The sequence below is a fragment of the Schistocerca cancellata genome, chromosome 2 (assembly GCF_023864275.1).
Source record: "Schistocerca cancellata isolate TAMUIC-IGC-003103 chromosome 2, iqSchCanc2.1, whole genome shotgun sequence".
NCBI lineage: Eukaryota > Metazoa > Arthropoda > Insecta > Orthoptera > Acrididae > Schistocerca > Schistocerca cancellata.
In genome coordinates, this window is record NC_064627.1 from 21,852,394 (window position 1) to 21,876,238 (window position 23,845).

Here is a 23,845-nt window from a genome sequence, read left to right on the forward strand (position 1 = left end):
CATCAACACTCATATTCAAACATGTTCGCAGAGAAGATACTTCATCCTTTATTTGTGTTGCCTCAAATAAATATGGGAAGGATCAACTAGAAATGAAGCTTATTGTGCAGGAAACTCCAGAACCACCTGCTAATGTTCATGTAAATAACTTCTCAAGCCGATCAGTCTCTCTCAGTTGGGAGGAGCCATATAATGGAAACAGCATCATTGGAGCTTACATAGTACAGTATAAGAACACAACAGGTAAACCTTGATACTATTTCCTAATAAAATGTTTCACTCAGTTGTACTTGTTAAAAATATTAATGTATAACACTGTGTAATTCTAGCAGTGTGTACATCTGTTAGCAGTTCCTTGGCATCAGAATGTTGTCCAGGTTGTAGTTGGAGGAGATCAGCTGAATGTTACCATCAAAGATCTGAGACCTGCACATGGTTATCAGTTCCAAATCAGAGCAGAAAATTCTGTTGGTGTGTCCAATGCAAGTGAAACAGTAACAGTCACTACAGTGGAAGAAATACCAGAGGCACCACCAAGGGACATCAAGGTTAAAGTGAAAGATTCCAGAACACTTCTTGTGACCTGGAGGGTAAGGACTAAATTTAAAAACTTTGTATTCATTTAAAGTGAGAGCCAAAGATAAACAATATTTGTAACAGCAGAGAACCATCATCTTATCAGTCACAAAAGCAGGAAAAACTGAAGTGGCCCCACACTCACACAAATTCAAAATGCAGTTGAAATCACCAAACAGTATAACCGTCAAGCCATCAACAGGCACATAAAAAGGACTGAAAAGTTTGCTAGCTTTTAAATGGATCCTTTTTCAAGCTAGAGTACACCAGGAGTTTTTATCACCATATTTAAATAGGTAATGAAATGCGCTTGTGCTGAATAATAAAAGGGTGAATCACAAAAAAATTCTGTATAGGAGATAGTCTAGAGGAAAGGAAATGATATACACTGAGGTGACAAAAGTCATGGTATAATGATATGCACATATGTGGATGGAGGTAGTATCATGTACACAAGGTATAAATGGGCGGTACATTGGCAAAGCTGTCTTTTGTACTCAAGTGATTCATGTGAAAATGTTTCTGATGTGATTATGGCTACAGGACTGGAATTAACAAACTTTGAACGTGGAATGTTAGTTGGAGCAAGATGCATGTGACATTCCATTTCAGAAATCATAAGGGAATTCAATATTCCAAGATCCACAATGTCAAGAGTGTGCTGAGAATGCCAAATTTTGGGTATTACCTCACTACAGATGGGTGTAGAGTTCTCAGTGCGGACAGACAAGGAACACTGCATAAAATAACCCAGAAATCATTGTCAGACGTATGGTGAACATATCAGTTAGTACAGTCCAGCAAAATCTGGCATTAATGGGCTATAGCAGCAGATGTGAGTGCCTTTACTGATAGCATGACATCACCTGCAACACCTCTCCTGGGCTCATGACAGTATTGGTTGAACCCTAGATGACTGGAAAATTGTGGACTGTTTGAATGAGTTGCATTTTCAGTTGGTAAGAGCTGATGGTAGAGTTTGAGTATGGCACAGACCCCACAAAGCCATGGACCCAAGTCATCAACAAGGCAATGTGCGAGCTAGAAGTGGCTCAATCATTGTGTGGGCTGTGTTTACATGATATGGACTGGGTCCTCTGATCCAACTGAACCAATGGTTGAGTGGAAATGGTTATGTTCAGCTTCTAGGAGAGCATTTGCAGCCATTCATAGACTTCATGTTCCTAAACAGCAATGGAAAGCAACAGTTGTTCACGACTGGCTTTTAAAACCATTCAGGACAATTTGAGTGAATGATTTGGCCACCCAGACCACATGACATGAATCCCATCAAAAATTTATGTGACATAATCAAGAGGTCAATTTGTACACAAAAACCTGCACCTGCAACACTTTTGCAATCATGAACGGCTATAGAGGCAGCATGGCTCAGTATTTCTGGAGGGGACTTCCAACAACTTGTTGAGACCATGCCACTTCAAGTTCCTGCATTATGCCAGATAAAAGGAGGTCCAGCATGGTGAAAACAGTGAAAGAAAATACAACAAAGTTGAGGCAAGTGACTGAATTGATGCCAAGAGTCTGGACAGAGCAAATGATCCCTGTACACCATATCTGGACTGCTGTTTCATTTTATGTAGAGAGATGCCTTGGGTGGTGAAACAAGTACCCATTTCCATACCCTAATTTTCAATAATCATATATAAAAGCTTTCTATAATAGTTTAAATCCATCCCTGGTGTCAGTATGGATTATTGTATACTGATGCACAGGTCTGAATAAAACAGCTTCACACTTTAAATATAACGCCAATTATACTGAAAAATTAAAAAATTGAACAATAGTCTTTTACCTGTTCCTTTGATAAATTTTTTGGTTATGTAGACTCCTGGTACTGACAATTCCTGTTAGGTAATACCCTTCGTAAAATAAGTCTCCAGTTTCACATAACATAGATAATTAATTCAGTACTTGAGATGATGCTCTATACCTACTTCCCAACTACAATGACAAGAAAAAGAGAAAGAAAATGACAGTAAGCAGATGCTGGATGAAAGGAAAATTCCTTGCGTCCTACATTGTCTTCCTACTTCATACACTTTCCTTTCTTCAAAAGTTTAAGAAACAAGAAATTTAACCCACTCTTTTATTTGTGTGTGTGTGTGTGTGTGTGTGTGTGTGTGTGTGTGTGTGTAAGCAGTCACTTTTTTGTATGTCAGGTATTGTTAATAATTATTGAATGTAAAGAAATGTTGAATTACCAAAGAGGAAGAGTGAGGGAGTTATTACATATTATATCAAGTTGAAACATATAGTTAGATAGTAACAGCAGAACAGATGTATTAAAAATTATTTTGGACACAGATCAACATGGGAGGAATCCAAATAAAAGTCATTACAACATAATAACATTTCACAAGAATGTAATAAATCTATTAGATGAAAGTAACTGCTGCTCTCTAAGTAATGTTCGCACATGATAACTTCATTAGAGTACTACATAATTTTGATGGTCTTCGTGGCAAGCAAATCTACTCCAGTCCTGAATCCCTTAACCATTACACCAACAACCTGAAAACAGTATTCGCATCCCGCAACTACCCTCCTGACCTGGTTCAGAAGCGAATAACCCGAGCCACTTCCTCATCCCCTCAAACCCAGAACACCCCACAGAAGAACCCCAAAAGTGCCCCACTTGTGACAGGATACTTTCCGGGACTGGATCAGACTCTGAATGTGAATCTCCAGCAAAACTCAACCTCCTCTCATTCCACACAGACCCAGTCTCTCCCATCTACTCAATTTCCCACTTCCAGCTCCACTCCCCCCAAAACCTCAAAATTTTAATCAACACAATCTGGAACCACAGCACTCTAATTCAGTAGTTAACCTTTCCTCCAAACCTCTCTCCCAATCCGAAACCTCTGTCCTATCCAAAGGCCTCAACTTCAGCCCTACTCCCAGATTCAACCAAACAGCCCTTGTCAAAGATTTACTGTCCTACACTCGTACTCTCTGCTGCAAATATCACTTTGCACCGAAGAAAAATAATCCTTATCCCACTCCTAATGATCCACCTCCCCAAGACACTATCCAAATTGAACCCTGCCTGGAATAGTTCCGTCCTCCGTCACAGGGGGACCCACCTCCTCTTTCTCAAAATCACCCTCTCCAAACCTTCCGGGAATTTCTCACTTCCATCCTTGCCTCTCAGACCTTCTTGAAAAACCTTAATCCTACTGCCAACATCACCACACATGAAGCCCAGACTATCCGTGATCTGAAGGCTGACCAATCCATTGTCATTCTTCCGGCGGACAAGGGTTCCACGACTGTGGTACTTGATCGTCGGGAGTATGTGGCTGAGGGAGTGCATCAGCTTTCAGACAACACTACATACAAAGTTTGCCAAGGTAATCCCATTCCTGATGTCCAATCGGAACTTCAAGGAATCCTCAGAACCTTAGGCCCCCTACAAAACCTTTCACCTGACTCCATCAAACTCCTGACCCCACCGACACATACACCCCTACCTTTTACCTACTTTCTAAAATTCACAAACCCAATCATCCCGGGCGCCCCATTGTAGCTGGTTACCAAGCCCCCACAGAACATATCTCTGCCTACGTAGATCAACACCTTCAACCCATTACATGCAGTCTCCCATCCTTCATCAAAGACACCAACCACTTTCTCCAACGCCTGGAATCCTTACCCAGTCTGTTACCCCCGGAATCCATCCTTAACCATTGATGCCACTTCCTTATACACAAATATTCCTCATGTCCAGGGCCTCGCTGTGATGGAACACTTCCTTTCACACCGATCACCTGACGCCCTACCTAAAACCTCTTTCCTCATTACCTTAGCCAGCTTCATCCTGACTCACAACTTCTTCACTTTCGAAGGCCAGACATACCAACAATTAAAGGGAACAGCCATGGGTACCAGGATGGGCCCCTCGTATGCCTACCTATTCATGGGTCGCTTAGAGGAAGCCTTCTTGGTTACCCAAGCCTGCCAACCCAAAGATTGGTACAGATTTATTGATGACATCTACATGATCTGGACTCACAGTGGAGATGAACTTCGGAATTTCCTCTCCAACCTCAACTCCTTTGGTTCCATCAGATTCACCTGGTCCTACCCAAATCGCATGCCACTTTCCTTGACGTTGACCTCCACCTGTCCAATGGCCAGCTTCACACATCCGTCCACATCACACCCACCAACAAGCAACAGTACCTCCATTATGACAGCTGCCACCCATTCCATATCAAACGGTCCCTTCCCTTCAGCATAGGTCTTTGTGGCAAACGAATCTGCTCCAGTCCTGAATCCCTGAACCATTACGCCAACAACCTGAAAACAGGTTTTGCATTCCGCAACTACCCTCCCGACCTGGTACAGAAGCAAATAACCCGAGCCACTTCCTCATCCCCTCAAACCCAGAACCTCCCACAGAAGAACCCCAAAAGTGCCCCACTTGTGACAGGATACTTTCCGAGACTGGATCAGACTCTGATTGTGGCTCTCCAGCAGGGATACGACTTCCTCAAATCCTGCCCTGAAATGAGATCCATCCTTCATGAAATCCTCCCCACTCCACCAAGAGTGTCTTTCCACTGTCTCCCTAACCTTCGTAACCTCTTGGTTCATCCCTATGAAACCCCCAAGCCACCTTCCCTACCCTCTGGCTCCTAACCTTGTAACTGCCCCCAGTGTAAAATCTGTCCCATGCATCCTCCCACCACCACCTACTCCAGTCCTGTAACCCGGAAGGTGTACACGATCAAAGGCAGAGCCACATGTGAAAGCACCCACGTGATAGACCAACTGACGTGCCTACACTGTGAAGCTTTGTATGTGGGAATGACCTGCAATAAACTGTCCATTCGCATGAATGGACACAGGCAGACAGTGTTTGTTGGTAATGAGGATCACCCTGTGGCTAAACATGCCTTGGTGCATGGCCAGCACATCTTGGCACAGTGTTACACTGTCCAGGTTATCTGGATACTTACCACTAACACCAACCTGTCAGAACTCCGGAGATGGGAACTTGCCCTTCAATATATCCTCTCTTCCCGTTACCCACCAGGCCTCAACCTCCGCTAATTTCAAGTTGCCGCCGCTCATACCTCACCTGTCATTCAACAACATTTTTGCCTCTGTACTTCCGCCTCGACTGACATCTCTGGCCAAACTCATTGCCTTTACATATGTCTGCTTGTGTCTGTATATGAGTAGATGGATATGTGTGTGTGTGTGTGTGTGTGTGTGTGTGTGTGTGTGTGTGTGTGTGTGTGTGTGTGTGCGCGCGAATGTGTACCATACCTTTTCTCCCCCTAAGGTAAGTCTTTCCGCACCTGGGATTGGAATGACTCCTTACCCTCTCCCTTAAAACCCACAGCCTTTTGTCTTTCCGTCTCCTTCCCTCTTTCCTGATGAAGCAACCGTGGGTTGCAAAAGCTTGAATTTTGTGACAAACACACTAATAACTTGTCTCTTGTATTTTAATGGCTGAAATACTTGTGTTAATTTAAATGCGAATCAACCATTACATCATAGTCCACGAGTCCAGCAATGAAAAACATTTTATTTACTGTGTAATTAAATTAAGATCAAAGTACAAACTTTCTTTGTAAGAAGAATTTAAAGGGTGCCAGTGAAATATAAGCAGACGCTATAATCACAAAGTCTTAGCGATAGATTTCATGTATTAAATCTTCTCAGTGTGCACTTGCCAATACCTCTGTTTCCATTATGATGTAAAATATGAAATACATTCCAATGTACTCTGTGATCTTCATGTGCTAATGTCAGGAGGATAATTGATATTCATTTATGGCCATTCTAAAACACCAACTTATGAACTTCTAGATGTTTGTTGGTATCATCAAGTAAATGTTGATAGTGCAACTGTGTCTTTATTAATGAAAATACTATGAGTTTGATTGCCAACTACTTCTCCCTAGGAATTAAACAATAGAAAAATCCAGCATGAAATAACAACAATATTATGAAAAGAATTCTTTGTTACTCACCATATAGAGGAGACGCTGAGCTGCAGACAGGCAAAACAAAAAGACTGTTACGCAATTTGAGCTTTCCTAATGGGAGAAGAAATTTGTGTGTGGTGGGGATAAGGATTAGACTATGGAGGGGAGGGTGAGGGATAGCAGGGTGGGGGTGGGGGAAGGTGTAGTGCTGCTTGTGGGAGCATGCACGGACGTGGCGGTGACAGGGTATGGCTGCTAGGTGCAGTGGTGAGCTTGAGGAGGGTGTGGGGAGGAGGGATGGAAAAGGAGAGAAGTAGAGTAGGGGAAAAAGCTGCCAAGACCTGGAATGCGAGCATGGAAGAGGAGATAGGTGCATGAAGGACAGGGATTAGCAAAGGTTGTGACTGGGGGGGGGGGGGGGGGTCCACAGGAACATAGGACACATTGCACGGAGAGATTTTGCCTGTGCATTTCAGAATTTCAGAAAAGCTGATGTTGGTAGGAAGGATCCAGATGGTGCAAGCTGTGAAGCAATCACTGAAATGAAGCACATTGTGTTGGGCAGCATGTTCTGCAACTTGTGGGACTAGTTAAAAGACCTTCTCTCCTTCTCCTAGTCCCTAGAGTGGAATTAGTTTCTCATCACCAACCCTACCAATCAGACTCGACCCAGAGCTAATGTTAAGTCCTGCCTCACTCAGTCTACTCCTCCAGTCAATCATGATCCATCCCCACTGCACCCAAACACCACCTGTTAAAATTCAAGAATTTGTTAACCTCAAACCTTGCCTCACCATCATTCCCCTAATCCCTCAACATGGAACCTAACCTTTCATAGTGCCACACCACCTGAAAACTGATCCTAACCTACTGTCTGCTGACAAAGGCTCCACCACTGTGGTTTTGAACCACAGAGATTACCTGGTCTCTGCCAGCTGTCAGATTCATCCAGCTACAAACCCTTCCACAGTGACCACATTCCAGAAATCCTGCAGTCTCAACTCATAACATTAGGCCTGTCCCAGAAACTCTCCCCTGAGTCTCTCTCTCTCCTCACCCATACCACTCCTCACACTCATACCTTCTACATTCTTCCTGAAGTCTATAAATCCAACCACCAAGGATGCTCCATTGTGCCCGGTTACTGGGGTCCAACTGAGAGAGTGTCTGCTTTTGTGTACCATCACCTCAGCCTATTGCCCGTAACCTCCTTGCTATATAAAAGACACCAAGCATTTTCTCCTCCATAGTTCATGCTCCTTTATCACCATCACTGCTCAACCTATATCTATCTGATCTACCTGACACTTCATCCAGAAAATTCTGCTATGTCGATGACTTGGCTCTGGCTGTACAACACCAGGAAATGAAGACAACAGAAGAGATTCTAACAAAAGAACAGTCTTTATCAGACAATTACTTCAAAATCTGGAGACTACATTCCAGTGTGAGTAAAACAGTGTGTTGCTTCCTTTTAAATAATCAGCTGGCGAACATAAAACTGGAAGTAAGTTCCAGAGGCAGAATTCTTCGCCATAACTGGAACCCCAAATATCTTATTGTCATCCTGGACGAGACACTATGCTTCAAACAACACCCTCTTAACTTTGCTCAGAAGTTGATGACTCAAAACAACATCCTCCATAACTATGTGGAACTACCTGGGGATCTTCAGCAAACACTCAGTGATCTTCAGCTCTGGGTTTGGTGTACTCAAGTGCTGAATACTGTGCACCTTTTTGGATGAACAGTCATCATACAAGGCTTGTTGACACCCAGCTGAATACGATAATGCACGTAATATCTGGTGCAATCAGATCTGCTCCAGTTTATTGGCTTCCACTATTAACCTGTATAATGCCTCCTGATCTACGCAGGTGTACTGCCCTTATGAGGGAATTCCACAAGATCTCCAGGAATTCTAACCTAGCTGTGCATAGCACTCTGCCACTTTTAGATAATAAGAGACTGAAATCATGTCACCCAACTCTGTGTGATGCTGCTGACATAGTTGCTAAGGATTTCAAACCCCTTGAAGCATGGAAAGGTCGGTGGGAAGCAGTGACAGATGTGCACTTGCATAACAACTTCACAGATGCTAAACTTCCAAGTGAATTCGACATACCACACAAGACATAGACTACTCTCGATAGAATCCGTACCAGCCATAGCTGATGTAGGGATGCTCTCTTTAAGTGGAAGAAGCTGCATAATTCAGCCTGTGACTGCGGGTCTCCATACCAGACTGTTCACCACATTGTCAGTGAATACAGGGTTCGAGCCCATCACAGTGTTGAAGAGGCCTTCCTGCTAGAAACTCCAGATGGAGTGCACTGGGTTGAAGGACTGGATATTCAGTTGTGAAGCCAAACTTAGGTTTCTTGTGTGTAAATATGTACATACGTATATGTAATTTAATTTTATGATGTCTGTAGTGGCCATACGCTAAATAAAATATCACATGGTGGCCTGTTAGCTGCTATTGATGCCACCTCCCTCTATGTGTTCCACAGAACACTGGTGTTCCACAGGAAGTAAGTGCTTCATGAAAGACTATTAACAACATTGTGAAATGACAATAGTATGAAAAGGGTAGATTACTACTCACCATATAGTGGAGACGTTGAGACCTGGATTTCCATTTTTTTACGAGTATTAACAACATGCTATTTTTTGAAATTTTGGAGATACTAATTGTATTTCTTTAATTTCATTATGTTTTCAAAATTCTCAAAGTGTTCGACCTGAGAAAAAGTCTGGGAACCCCTGCTCTACACTAAAACCCCGAATGCCCATGACCTTACTGCTATTGAACACCACCATTCCCAACACCCTATGGACTCCAAACCTACAACCTCCTTCCTTGTCACCGTGAAAAGCTATATCCTCACCCGTAATTACTTCACTGTTGAAGGCATCACCTAAAAACAAATCTGTGGTATAGCAATGGGTACCTGCATATTGCGAACGTATGCCAATCTATTCATGAGCAATCTAGAGAAATCCTTCCTAACCACCTGGAACCCCAAACCCCTCACCTGGTTCAGATCACTGATGACGTCTTCATGATCAAGATTGAGGGTGTGAACACCCTATCCTCATTCCTCAAGAACCTCTACATCTTCTCCCCTGTTTACTTGACTTGGTCCTCTTCAATCCAATACACCAGCTTCCTCTATGTTGACCTCCTTCTCAAAGATGGCTATATCAGTATCTCTGTACACATTAGCAATACCTCCACTTCAAAAGCTGCCACACATTTCATACCAAGAGTACCTTCCATACAGTCACCTGGGGTTGTCACATCTGTAGTGATGAGCAGATCCTCTCCAAATATACCAAGGGTCTCACCATGGCCTTCATTGATCGAAATCACTCTCTCTCTGTCTTGTACAGAAACAGATGTCTCATGCCATGTCACCGCTTCCCACATTCCCACTGTCTCGAAACAAATCAGCAATCCCTTCATATTAATACCACTCAGAACTGGAACAACTGATTCAGGTTCTCCACTAGGGTTTCAACTACTTCTCATCATGCTCAGAAGTGAGGAACAACCTGCCAACTATCCTTCCCACCATTGTCGCAGTGATATCCCACCACTCACTGAATCTGCACAATATCTTTGTTGATCCCTACGCCACCCTGCTCCCAACACCTTGCCTCATGGCTCGTATCACTGCAATAGATGTAGATGCCTGACCTGCATCATACATCCTCTACCATCACCTACTCCCATCTTGACACAGGCATCTTCTATCTCATTAGAGGCAGGGCTGCCTGTAAAAGCAGTCACATGATGTACAAACTAAACTGTAACCACTGTGCTGCTTTCTACATGGACATGATAACCAACAAGCTGTCTGCATGCATGAATGTCCAGAGACAAATTGTGTCCAAGAGACAGCAGGACCACCCAATAGGTGAACATGCCACCCAGCACAACATGTTCACTTCATTGACTGCTTTGGAGGCTGCTCCATCTGGATCGTTCCTGCCAACACCAACTTTTCCTGATTTGTGCAGGTGGGAACTTTTCCTGCAGTATATCCTACATTCCCAAAACCTCACTGGCTGCAACCTTCACTACTCAATACACTTCACCCACATGTCACCTCCCCTGCTCCCACTCCAGCACCTCACAGCCTTCTATTCTACCAATTCTAACAACCCTACCACAACAAAGATCAAAATTTAATAATGATGGTGGTGTTGTACGCTGCTAAATACTGCATTTTCGGGCAACAACAAAGTTATTATGTGGCAGGTGTCATTAGAGCACAGTTAATAAAGTCATTTCATGTAATAAAGAATAAACTAGGCACTCATCTTTTCGTGTTTCCCATGCTGGTCTCGTTGTAAAATCATGGCTCAATCGTCAAAAATCTAGGTGGTGATGATTCCAAGCTCGGATGCAAAGAGGCCTAGGTTTTATTCTGCTATATTCAAAAGTTTTATAGATGTGTTTCACAAACCATTCTTGAAGATTAAACCTTTGAAAGTTAGCACAATGGTCATGTAAAAAATAATCAGCACTCCAAATTTAAGTTACACTTCTCTTTTATTGCTTTTGTTGCAGTATCGCGTAACACACAAAACATCACTTCACAATACAAAACATACTTGAAAACATCCTCACTGTTAAAGTTCACATTTTATAAGCTGACTACAATATGCGTCTTTCCAACATGATGTCCAAGACTTGACCTTTCAGTCTCTAACTCTCTAACTAACTAATAATCGCTTACGCACCCAAAAATCAGAGTTACAGGTATGTCAAAGATCATAGTGACAAAAGAAAGAATACGCATAAGAATAATATCATTGCAACATAAACATATCGATGTATCAAAGTACCTCTACATTAACGAAATCAAATCTGAATGTTGTCTCACAAATATGTCAACTACTTTACAGAAACACAGTAGAATATTACTGGTATCAAGAGGTTGAGGTGAGCTGCTGTAATGGTTACGTAATTCAAGTACCATTACCCAATGTACCAAGTAGTCTTTTTCCCTTCTTTACTTCTCTCCCATCCCCCCAAGCTCCCCACTGCACCTAGAAGCCCTACCCTGTTTCCATCATGTCTCTACATGCTCCCCCAAGCAGCAGTACACCTTTCCCCATCATTATCCTGGTATCCCTCCCACTCCCTGCCCCAACCTACTCCTTACTCCCACCACCCAAAGACTGCTACTCCCACCAGGTACAGTTACTGTACACAGTCCAGCCTCGGCATCCAGAGACAATGGTCATGCATGTGTGAGTTGTGCTTATATAATTGTATGTGTATTTTCTACTTTAGAAGAAGGCTTTGTGGCTGAAAGCTCAAATGTATAGCATTCTTTTTTTGTGCCTGTCTGCAACTCAGTGTCCCCTCAATGTGGTGTGCTGCAATCTATCCTTTTCACAATATTCCCCATAGAAATTATCAGATTATTCTAACTCACATTTACTTCCACTTAATTTTTTAGTGGCAGATATTATGAAATGACTTGTGGGGAGTATCAACCCTCAAATGCCACCTTTGCACTTTGGTTTAACTTCACTTTCATTTTAGTGCACTTTTCATGCATTTTCGCATACTGTGTATTCAATATTTGTAAATAAAATTGTGTTCAATAAGTTGGTGCTACTATTTGCTTATCTACTGCAAGGGGACAGAAGTTGCCACAGACTCATAGAATAGCTACTAGGTTAACCTTTGTGACTAGCTGTGTCCAATCTTTTTCATGTAGAATTTTGAAGAATATGCTTTAAATATTGCTCCTCATTACCTATTTCATTTTTATCATTATAATATTAGCACCTTTTTCGAATGGCCATGTGGCATTGCAGCAGTTTGTTGAATAGCATACATCCCAACTTGCAGTCTCCTACAGAAATGTAGAAAAAAGACAGCTACCATTTTAGAAATTGTAGTTAGTGGGAGTTAGATGGTCAGCTTAGCCACTTAGTGTATCCTAAATCAACCTATTCAGACAGATATTCCAATTAGTACAGTTCACAAAATAGATCTGTGCTGAACACTGACATGTGCAGCTAAAATCATATTGGAGGAGAAATATGTCAGTGCTGAAATAAACTACCTGAGTTCTGTAATCAGACAAAATATCGATCAGGCACAAAAAAATCAAGTCATCTCTCTCCAGAAAACACAAACGAAAATCCAGGCATTCAACAAAACAAGATCACACACAGTATTCTGTATGATCTGTACAACAATATCGAGTAAAATTGGATTAATCTGAAACAGACACAGGTTTAAAATAATCTTTTGACTACTGAAGAAAATCATAAAACTGTTGTGTCCTGTGAAGGATGCCCTCGGCCTCAGTACCAGATGTTTACAATACCCATGTAAATTTGACAATATCCATGTAAGACTGTCCCTTTGAACTGTTTCCCAATCCTTTATTGAACACCAGTAGTACATACAAGTACAGAAATCTAGAAACATCTGCTGTAGCTGAACGTAGCATCATGAGTAAACATGAGATCTTATTTGAGGAGAGTGAGTTTTTAGCCTGCTTTTCGAACTACTGGGACTTGGTCATCAAAGAGGCTTTGGAAATTGTGTGTGTCAACAGCTTAAATAAAGATACTGGCTACGAACTCAGAGTAGTGTGGAAGTGAGCACTTAATACCAACACACCGTTTAGGAATATATCCCTGCTGAAATGGAAAATTTTTCTCCCATTCATAAAAAACACTCGCAGATTGTATCAAGAGAGTGCTAAGAAGACACAGTATTGACACAATGTGTAAACCATTAAGAAACATGAACACCACAAACTGGCTACACCTGCAGCTTGCCTTTCAAATGCAATCCAATGTATATACAAACTACTAAAAGAATCTATAAGACTCTGCTTAAAGAGAAAAATAGCAGTTGTTGTTTGGGCAATACAGATTGTCAGTTGCAGATCATGCACTGGTAGCAGGCAACCACCAACTTTGTTTCTTTGATACTATAGCGTTAAAAGACACAATCCTTACCATTTTCGGAAGTCTGTTCTTGGATGTACTGAGAAGAGGCTATAGACATCCAAAAGAACGAAAACATGTTTGACAAAAAGGAATAAAACTGGACAAGTTGTAGGCCTTAGCATTAAATAAAACAAACAGCATCAACTCTTCTGCACTACGAGCTCTGTAACTTATTTATTCCTTATTTAAGTTTGAAACTACTATCAGAACATCTCATGTTGTTTACGGCATTAGGAGAGTAAATGTTTCACACAGAAAAATGCCATAGGAGATGGCATAGTACCCATAAACAAAAATCATGAAAAATGGAAATATCAATGAAAGCCTGTGTTGTATTGGCAGTTGCTTTCCTAATGGAGACAGTGATAAATATTGCTGAAACACAGGTTTATTAGGTAATTAATGTAACATGTGCACCGAGAACATTTGGTATGACATGTACACAACTTCCTCACGCACTTCTACAAACAGTCCTAGTTAAGTACTGCCAGAACAGCATTAATTTTTATTTTGTATCTGATAGTAGCAGCTGCCAGTTATAATGATTTGTACATACTTTTTATGTAGTGTCACCATAAAATTTCCAACAAGAGGGGATGATTAGAGAAGGTAGTAACTGATAGTCTGTTTCATGATCCTACAAACTCATCATCATCATCATCACGCGATCAGGCCCAGAGGACCGCGCGCCACCACAGTTAGAGCTCTCCATCCGTCTCTGCCTTCTGCTATCTGTCTCCAGTTTTCCGTGACTCCCAGCTGCAACAGGTCTTCTCTCACTCCATCGATCCACCTCTTTCTAGGTCTTCCCACTGGTCTGCTGTCTGACGGGATCCAGTCCACTGTGATTTTGGGCCATCTTGTTGCCTCCATTCTAACAACATGTCCAGCCCATTGCAGTCTTTTGCTTCTCATCACTCCCAAGATGTTAGGCTCCTTGTACAGCTCTTCTAATTCAGTGTTATGGCGTCTTCTCCATTCTACTGTAGTCTGATCTCTGACCGGTCCAAATATTTTCCCGAGGACTTTCCTTTCGAATGTTAGCAGTCGCTTAAGGTCTCGTTTTCGAGTGCTCCGGGTTTGAGAACCATAAAGTACTACTGGCATTATTAATGTCTTATACGACTGTAGCTTTAGTTGTTGCGAGACACTTCTACATTTTAATATAGGGCCTAGAGAGTGACAGTATCTGTTTCCCGCCTGTAGTCGTGCTTTTATCTCTGCTTCAGTTGATGTTACTTCTGTAAAAAATGATCCAAGGTATTTGAACTCTTTCACATGTTTATACCTGGTGTTGTTCACAATTAAATCTTGAGAGCTCTGGATCTTTCTTCCTACGGTCATATACTCTGTCTTTTCAGAGCTAATTTGTAGACCGATCCTAGCTGCCAATAACTCCAAGGTCTGGATACTTCTCTTCAGATCTTCTTGTGTGCGTGCTAATAGTGCAATGTCATCTGCATAGGCCAGATATGTAATGTGTTCATTACCAATTTGAATGCCCTTGATGTTTTCTTTGTCGAAATCCCGCATTACCTTCTCAAGTGCCAGGTTGAAGAGGACAGGTGATAGCCCATCTCCTTGGCGTAATCCTGTTACAACTTGGAAGCTTTCTGTCATTTGATTGCCTACCTTAACCTTAAGTTTTGTGTCATTAGGCATACCTCTACCAGTTTGACCAACTTCTTTGGTATACCAAACTCTATCATAGTTCTAATCAGGCTAGGTCTATGTATACTGTCGTAAGCCTTCTTGAAGTCTACAAACAGGAGATGTATCTCTCGTCCGTATTCGTACATTTTTTCACAGACCTGTTTTAGGAGAAAAATCTGGTTCGTGGTTGATCACCCTGCCTGGAAACCTCCTTGGTATTCTCCAATTATGTCTGTTGCTATAGGTTTTATTCGTTCTAATAGGCAGTTGGAGAAGATCTTATAACAGGTGTTGAGTAGCACTATGCTCCTGTAGTTGTCACATATGGATTTGTCTTTCTTTTTATATATGGGGCATATCACAGCTACCTTCCATTCCTCTGGTATTTCATGTTTTACCCAAATTTGCTCGATTAGCTTGTGGATTTTGAAACAGAGGATTTCGTCTCCAGCCTTGAGAAGTTCAGCAGGAATACCGTCCTCACCTGGACTTTTACCATTCTTAAGGTTTTTAATCTGGTTCCTTATCTCTTCAATGGTGGGTGGAGGATATTCTGGGTCTACTGTTACTGGTTCATCAAACTCAAGTAGTTCGGTTGGTTCATCAGAGTTTAGTAACTCTGAAGTATTCCATCCATCTTCTTCCAATTTTTTGATCTTCTGTTAACATTCTTCCATTGGTATCTTTTATGAATCTGTGTTGATGGTATGTCCCTCCTTTAAAACTTTTCACTTTTCTATAAAGTTCTTTATACCTATTTCCATGAAAGTCTTGTTCAGCTTCTTCCATGATACTTTTAACATATTTTCTCTTTGCTTTCCTCAATGTGGCTTGGGTCTGCCGTCGTGTTTCTTCAAACTTCGATTTTTCTTGTTCTTGCATATTGCTTTGTATCCACAGTAGTTTGGCCCGTTGTCTCTCCCTGATAGCTCCCTCACACTCCTCATTGAACCACACTCTTTTTCCCCTAGTTCGCTTTGGGATTACTTCTTGGGCTGTTTCTTTAATGGTCTCTGCAATCACCTTCCAGTTCTGATTTACCACAGTATCTCCTTCCTCTTCATTTAAAGCCTCAAAACGGTTTGTTAGTGCTATCTTGAAAGTTCTTCTTATATTATCTTCAGTCAGACTCTCATGGTCATATCGAGTGACGCTTTGCATTCTTTTGTGCTTCCTGGCTCTCCATATTGTTTTCATCCTTCCTCTGACAAGGAAGTGGTCTGATCCACATTCCGCACCTCTTGCCGTTCTAACATTTTGTACCCACTTCTTTATTCTCTTCTCTACAATTAGGTGGTCAATTTGGTTCACTGTTTTCCCATCTGGAGACACCCAGGTTCCTTTATATATTCTCTTCCTGTCGAAATCAGTACTACTTATAAACAAGCCTTTTGCAGTTGCAAAGCTAACCAGCCTAGTGCCGTTATCACTGCTCACATCATGTAAACTGTGCTTTCCGATGGTCCCCATGAAGGCTGCTTCTTTCCCTATTTTCGCATTAAAATCTCCAAGGATAATTTTGTAATGTTCACTTGGTACATTGTCTAAAACCGTTTCTAATTCCTCGTAGAAAATATCTTTTTTGATGTCATCGCTTTCTTCGGTTGGGGCATGACAATTTATATATGTGAGTTTGTGTTTTCCCATGTCTATGGTTATGAGTGAGATTCTGGGGTTGATTGATTTAAAATCTATGAGAGTGGTACAGAGTGATTTATTCACTGCAAAACCAGTTCCTAGTGAGTGGTTTGTTTCTGAGGCTCCATGGAATATGACATAGTTTTCCATTTCTGTAGCTCTGGTTTCTGATCCTACAAACTACCATGAAATAAAAACAAAGGATTTACTCTGATAGATTTTATGTCTGATCGTGCTAATAAACCAACAAAATATGTGGAAAGGTCTGCACAACAAGCAATGAGAAGCAGTTTACCATAAACATTCGCCGGATGAAAAGTATCAATTACTTTTAAATTCAATTTCTCAACATTCAAGCCATCCTCCCTCAGAAAGGCACCATAACAGATTAACTATGAATAAAATGAAACAGTGACTGGATTTTGAAATTACACAAGGTTTGTCTGGAATGTAATGTCACTGGCTGTATCATGAAGCTCCTATTGATTCGAATGTGTGCTAGGCACCCAGGATAGCTCGTGGGAGTTGTTTGGTCCCCAAAGAGACCAATACAGTTTTCTCTGACCTATTGGAGAGTCAGGAAGTGTCATTTCATGAACCTCTGTTGAATAAAATGGGAAGTATACTGCCAAAATGACTCCAGTGATTTAGCAATATTTGGGAATGAATGTTTGTCAAAATGGCAGATATTTTGATGGAATAAAGCATTTTTGCTGGATGACTGGAATGATGTTGATGTCAAACCCAGCTGTGGAGGACCTTCAGCATTGATAGGTGAAGGCATTGTAATTCATGCATATAAACTTTTGATACATATAGCAGATTGAGTGTATGTCTAACAGAATAAAATTTTCACTCAACAGCGGAGTGTGCGCTGATATGAAACTTCCTGGCAAATTAAAACTGTGCTCAAGACCGAGACTCGAACTCGGGAACTTTGCCTTTCGCGGGCAAGTGCTCTACCAACTGAGCTACCCAAGCACGACTCACGCCCCATCCTCATAGCTTTAATTCCGCCAGTACCTCATCTTCTACCTTCCAAACTTTGCAGAAGCTCTCCTGCGAACCTTTCAGAACTAGCACTCCTGGGAGAAAGGATATTGTGGAGACATGGCTTAGGCACAGCCTGGGGGATGTTTCTAGAGTGAAATTTTCGCTCTATGTGTGTCTAATAGTTCAGACTCTTGGTATATCCAGAACCACCATCCACAGAACTGTAACTGAACAATTGCAGACAAAGAAAATGTGTTCAAAACTGGTCCCAAAAATGTTGGCATCAGCTGCTTGGTGAGAAATTATCTGGTCAAAAAGGATGTGGCAGTACTGTCACAGCCCACTCCCACCTTCCCGTTCTCCCCATGCAATCTCGGTCTTTGTTTCCCGAGCTCAAGACAATCTGGAAAGTACTCTGTTTTGAAACCAGGGACAATGTGAAAGGTGCTGTTACTCATGTCTTAGAAGAAATTCCATCCCAGGCCTGCTAGGAATGCATTCAATGGCTGGGAACCTTGCTGGCAAAAACATAATGCAGGAGGGTTCCTATTCTGAAGAAATTTTATGCACTGTACTAATCTTATCAGTAAATTAGTTTGTATGAACTTAGTGACATTACCCTCCATACAAACTTTGTAATATCATCTACTAGAAAGAAAGAAATCTACCTAACAATATTAAGAAAAGGAAAGTTGCTACTCACCATATAGTGGAGATGCTGAGTTGTAGATACGCACAAGAAAAGACTATCACAAATAAAGCTTTTGGCCATTAAGGCCTTCATCAACAATAGATCTCTCTCTCTCTCTCTCTCTCTCTCTCTCTCTCTCTCTCACACACACACACACACACACACACACACACACACACACACATACTGCAGTCCCAGACAACTGAAACCATATCGCAAGCAGCACTACCATTGCATGATGGGAGTGGCGACTGGGTGGGGATAAGGAGGCGGCTGGGGCGAGGAGGCGGAGGGATAGTATGATGGGGTGGCAGACAGTGAAGTGCTGCAGGTTAGAAGGAGGGCAGGGGAGAGATGGGTAGGGGGAGTAGTGAAAAAGGAGAGAAGTAAAAACAAAAAGACTGGGTGTGGAGGTGCAATGATGGCTTTGTAGTGCTGGAATGGGAACAGGGAATGGGCTGGATGGGTGAGGGCAGTGACTAATGAAGGTAGAGGCCAGGAGGGTGACAGGAATGTAGGATGCATTGCAGGGAAAGTTCCCACCTGTGCAGTTCAGAAAAGCTGGTGTTGGTGGGAAACATCCATACGCCACAGGCTGTGAAGCAATCATTGAAATGAAGGATGTCATGTTTGGCAGCGTGTTCAGAAATGGGGTGGTCCACGTGTTTCTTGGCCAGTTTGTCCATGACCATTCTTGCAGACAGACACCTTTTTGATTATCATGCCCACACAGACTGCAGCACAGTGGTTGCAGCTTAGCTTGTAGACTGCATGACTGGTTTCACAGGTAGCCCTGTCTTTGATGGGATGTTAGTGACCAGAATGGAGTAGATGGTGGTGGATGGATGGATGGGACAGGTCTTGCACTTAGGTCTATTACAGGGGTCTGAGCCATGAGGTAAGGGTTTGGAGCAGGGGTTGTGTAAGGATGGACGAGTATATTGTGTAGGTTCGATGGACGGTGGAATACCACTGTATGGGGGGGGGGGGGGGGGGGGGGGGGGGGGGGAAGGATAGTGGGCAGAACATTTCTCATTTCAGGGCATGATGAGAGGCAGTCGAAACCTTCGTGGAGAATGTAATTCAGTTGCTCCAGTCCTGGGTGGTACAGAGTTATGAGAGGGATCCTTCTCTGTGGCTAGACGGTGGGATGTTGGGAGGGGGTGGGAGACTGGAAAGATAAGGCACAGGAGATATGTTTTTGTACAAGATTGGGAGCATAATTACATTCTTTGAAAGCTTTGATGAGACCCTCGGTACATTTTGAAGTGAGTGCTCATCACTGCAGATGCAATGATCGTGGGTGGCTATGTTGTACGGAAGGCACTTCTTGGTGTGTCAGCTGTCAAAGTGGAGGTATTGCTGGAGGTTAGTAGGTTTGATATGGATGGAGGTACTGACATAGCCATATGCTACTCAGCATCTCTGGTTTATGGTGAGTAGCACATTCCTAATATTGTTGCATTTCATTCTGTATTTTCCATTATTTGATTTTTGCCTGATGGTTTTTCTCTGATCATAACCCACTGCTGTTTTCCTTTGTTATTATTTTCTTACGCATCACTATATTCAATGTCCGTCCTTCTTTCCTGTGTTTTCTCTTATCACCTTACAAACTGCACTGCACACTCTACTTACAAGCTACACTGTATCATCAGTCTCGGCAGTGCACAACACATAGCTACAAGACCATGCGGATTGTTGGTGAATCTTATGTCCCATGTTAGTCCCCGCCGATATAATTAATTCTATACTTTCAAATTGATCACTCTCCCTGTTGCCACATGATCTTGGATCTTGGATCTCATCCTACGAACCCTTCCCCCCCTACTTCCCCCCCCCCCCCCCTCACCCATCTTGACACTTATCCATTCTCAGACCTGCTACCCACAGCAGTACCAGTATACATTTGTTATTATTTATTCTTTACTTTGGTCCTTGCTTGTGACTTCTCACCAATTTTAGTGAGTTTTTGCCTTTCACTATCGTCGACTCCCTCAGATTTTATCTTGTTTCCCCCTTTTTCATTCATTTCATCCTTTTTGTGGAGTTTTACACCTAATTGGGTTTATTTTTGTGATATCTTCTGGATGTAATTCTACGTTATTTACATAATTTTTTGCTGTATTTCACCACCATGGATCTTTTCTCCTTCCATCTGCATCAATACAGAAAAGTTTCCATATACCTAGCCAGATTCCAGTCCCACATACTGTTCCTGCATTGTTGCTTGGCTCATGTACCCCCCCCCCCCCCCTCAATAATGGCCTTTCCATCAAATTACCCATCTCTGGCTGCCATCTCTCCTTCCACATTGACCTCCACCTGTTCAGATTCCACCAGTCCTTAGCCCTCACCAACAATATCAACCAAGCCCAAACGTCCTTGCAGTACCTCCTCTCCATCCGCAAAATTCTCCTGCTTTGCAATTCCAAATTCCTGGGACCTATAACACACATTGAAACACTCGCCTTGCAGGAACTTGAGTAACATGCACATTGCCACCTCAAAAAGTTCTCCATCCTCTCACTTCCTACTCCTGCCTTGGAGTACCACTGTCCACTGTCCACCTCTCCCATGTCCCCTAATAACTGACAAACCCTGTCTCGCATACCTACTACTCTTAACATACCCTCCAAAAGTCCCTCCCACAACCACATAGAATCCAAAACGTAAACAGACCCATACCACAGTCATGAACCTTTCCTCCAGGAGCCTTATACTCACAGAAATATCAGTCCTTTCCAAAGGCCTCACCCTTTGCCCCACTCACAAATTCAGTCATGCAGACTTGTTAAAGACCTTCTCTCCTTCCCTACAGTGGAAACACTTTTTCACCATCAACCCTACCAATCAGACTCAACCAAAGACCAGTACTGAACTCTGCCTAACTCAGCTTGCTCCTCCATCTATCCGTGATCCACCCCATAGCCCCCAAAATAACCCCCTGTTAACTTACCAGAATTTGTAAGCCTCATACCTTGCCTTACCATCGTTCTCCAAATCCCTTAACACGCAAACTAACCTTATATCCACAGAAAGAAACCCAGCCCACCGTCTAAAAACTGATCTTGACTTATAAATCTACCTGCAGACAAAGGCTCTACCACTGTTGTTTTGAACTGCAAGGATTACTTGGCAGGAGGACTCTGCCAGCTGTCAGATAATTCCACCTACAAACCTTGTCACAGTGACCAAATTCCAGATATCCAGCAGAATCTCCAGTCACTACTCAAATCCTTAGGTCAATCCTAGTTCCTCTCCCCAGAGCCCATCTCTCTACTCACCCCTGGCTCTCCCTGCACTCCTACCTTCTACATGCTTCCTAAAGTCCGTAAACCTAATCACCCAGGAACTACAAAAAGAAGCATCAATACACGGTTGACGGAGCACAAAAGAAACTGTCGCTTGGGACATATTGACAAATCGGCAGTAGCAGAACATGTTTTTAAGGATGGAGATCACGAAATAAAATTTGGTGAAACAAGCGTGCTAGTGAGGACATCGCATTATTATACATGTATGTATAGAGAGGCAATTGAAATCCACAAACATCAATACAATTTTAATCGTAAAGAAGAAGGATTAAAATTGGATAAGGTATGGCAGTCGACGTTGCATCAATCACGTGACAATCAATTGCCTGCAATCGAGAGAACAGACGATAGCCAGAGATAGCTGCACATCGATGCCACGTGATGTGTGGTGGTGCCCTCTATGACATCCATATAAGCGGCGGCCCCAGCTCCTAGCAGCCAGTCGTTGACTCACCTCGGAAGATGTTCTCCGTAGTTGAGAACGAAACGTCAGGAAGAAGAAGTTCTACAGATCGTCCACGGCAACTTAGCTGGAAGTGTTTATTGATGAAGATGCCGGCCGTGAAAGCCTACATGGAATGATTCGACACCTCTACGGGGAGGAAATGTCAACTAGGGTACGACGACTGGAGAACCTATGCAAGAAGAAAGGTCAACAACTTTGCTCACTCACTTTTCTGCTACGCTGTCGTGATACCGGTGTAGTTCCCAAGTTTTTAAAAGTGAGAAGAATGTTTCATTCTGCACAAGCTAACCGTATTTACTCTCGTATGGAACTGGCATTACTACGTGAGCGGATACGTCAGACACGACGAGGACTGGCGGTATGTGATGGTCAACTGCTAAAGCTTCATTTACGTATTAGCAATACTATGCAGTTTTGTCATTGAAACAAAGTGGACAGTTTAACATTTAGATCTATGGAGATTAGTGCAGAAGTGTCTTCCAATAGGCAGAAGGAGAAGTTTGATCATCTACAAGAGGGTCAACAGGAAACACTGATTCCAAACAATTCCCAAACGGTTATTAATTTATCGGAAAAAGAATTGAGAGGAAGAACTTTCTGTTCTGTCTAAAGGAGGGAATTTTGCAATAACTCCATCCAAGATTCCTATGGAGGACATTATTGCTAATATAGAGGCAGGAATTCGTCAGTTACCATCATATTCTGCTGATGAAATTAGAATGGAAACCTCCAGGATATTATGCAAAGCTAAGCCACCTAGCAGTAATCTGTCTCAAGGGGAAAAGAAGGCATTGCGGGAAATCAATGCAGACAAGAATGTTATTATAGTTGCCGCTGACAAGGTAAATGTTACTGTTTTAATGACTACTGAGGATTATCACAAGAAGATCAGTGATCTCCTGGAACCCAGCACATACAAGAAGTTGAAAAAGGATCCCACAACGAATGTGCTGAATGCCACCAATCGTCTGATAAAACAGTCTTCCATTCCTACAGAAGTTAAAAAGTATCTTTGTAAAACGGAGGCTTCTCCTCCGAGATTATATGGATTACCAAAGATACATAAGTCTGATGTTCCTTTGAGACCAATAGTCAGTACAATTGGAGCTCCTACCCAAGAACTAGCCAGACACCTTGCCTCTTTGTTACAACCTTACATAGGCAAAACTGAGAGTCATATTAAAAACTCTCTACACTTCATTGAGAAATTGAGGGAAATCACTGTCGGTCCTAATGACATCCTTGTCAGTTTTGATATAGTGTCTTTGTTCACAATGGTTCCAATTGATGAAGCTCTCTCCCATATAGCCGATATGTTCCCTACTGATATAGTAGCCATGTTCCAACACTGTCTATCCTCGACCTATTTTCAGTACAATGGTGAATTTTATGAACAGATCGATGGGGTAGCCATGGGAAGCCCCCGAAGTCCCGCAATTGTGAATTTATTCATGGAATATTTTGAACATCAAGCACTACAGTTGGCCAAAAAAAAGCCCCTCTAAGTGGTATCGGTATGTGGATGATACCTTTGTAATATGGAATCATGAGGAAG

The 23,845-nt window shown here is 42.3% G+C and overlaps 1 protein-coding gene and 1 non-coding gene across 2 annotated transcripts in view; one reads left to right on the plus strand and one right to left on the minus strand.

Annotated features, from left to right (window-relative positions):
* The first annotated feature begins 92 nt into the window (after positions 1-92).
* LOC126150305 (Down syndrome cell adhesion molecule-like protein Dscam2) overlaps positions 93-23,845 on the plus strand; it is a 195,185-nt gene continuing 171,432 nt past the window's right edge. The window contains exons 1-2 of the mRNA XM_049915868.1: positions 93-243; positions 352-590. Coding sequence (XP_049771825.1) covers positions 93-243; positions 352-590 — 390 coding nt within the window. The remainder of the gene's footprint in view (positions 244-351; positions 591-23,845) is intronic.
* Trnas-cga (transfer RNA serine (anticodon CGA)) lies at positions 17,730-17,804 on the minus strand. The gene has a single exon. It is a non-coding gene; the product is annotated as a tRNA-Ser (tRNA).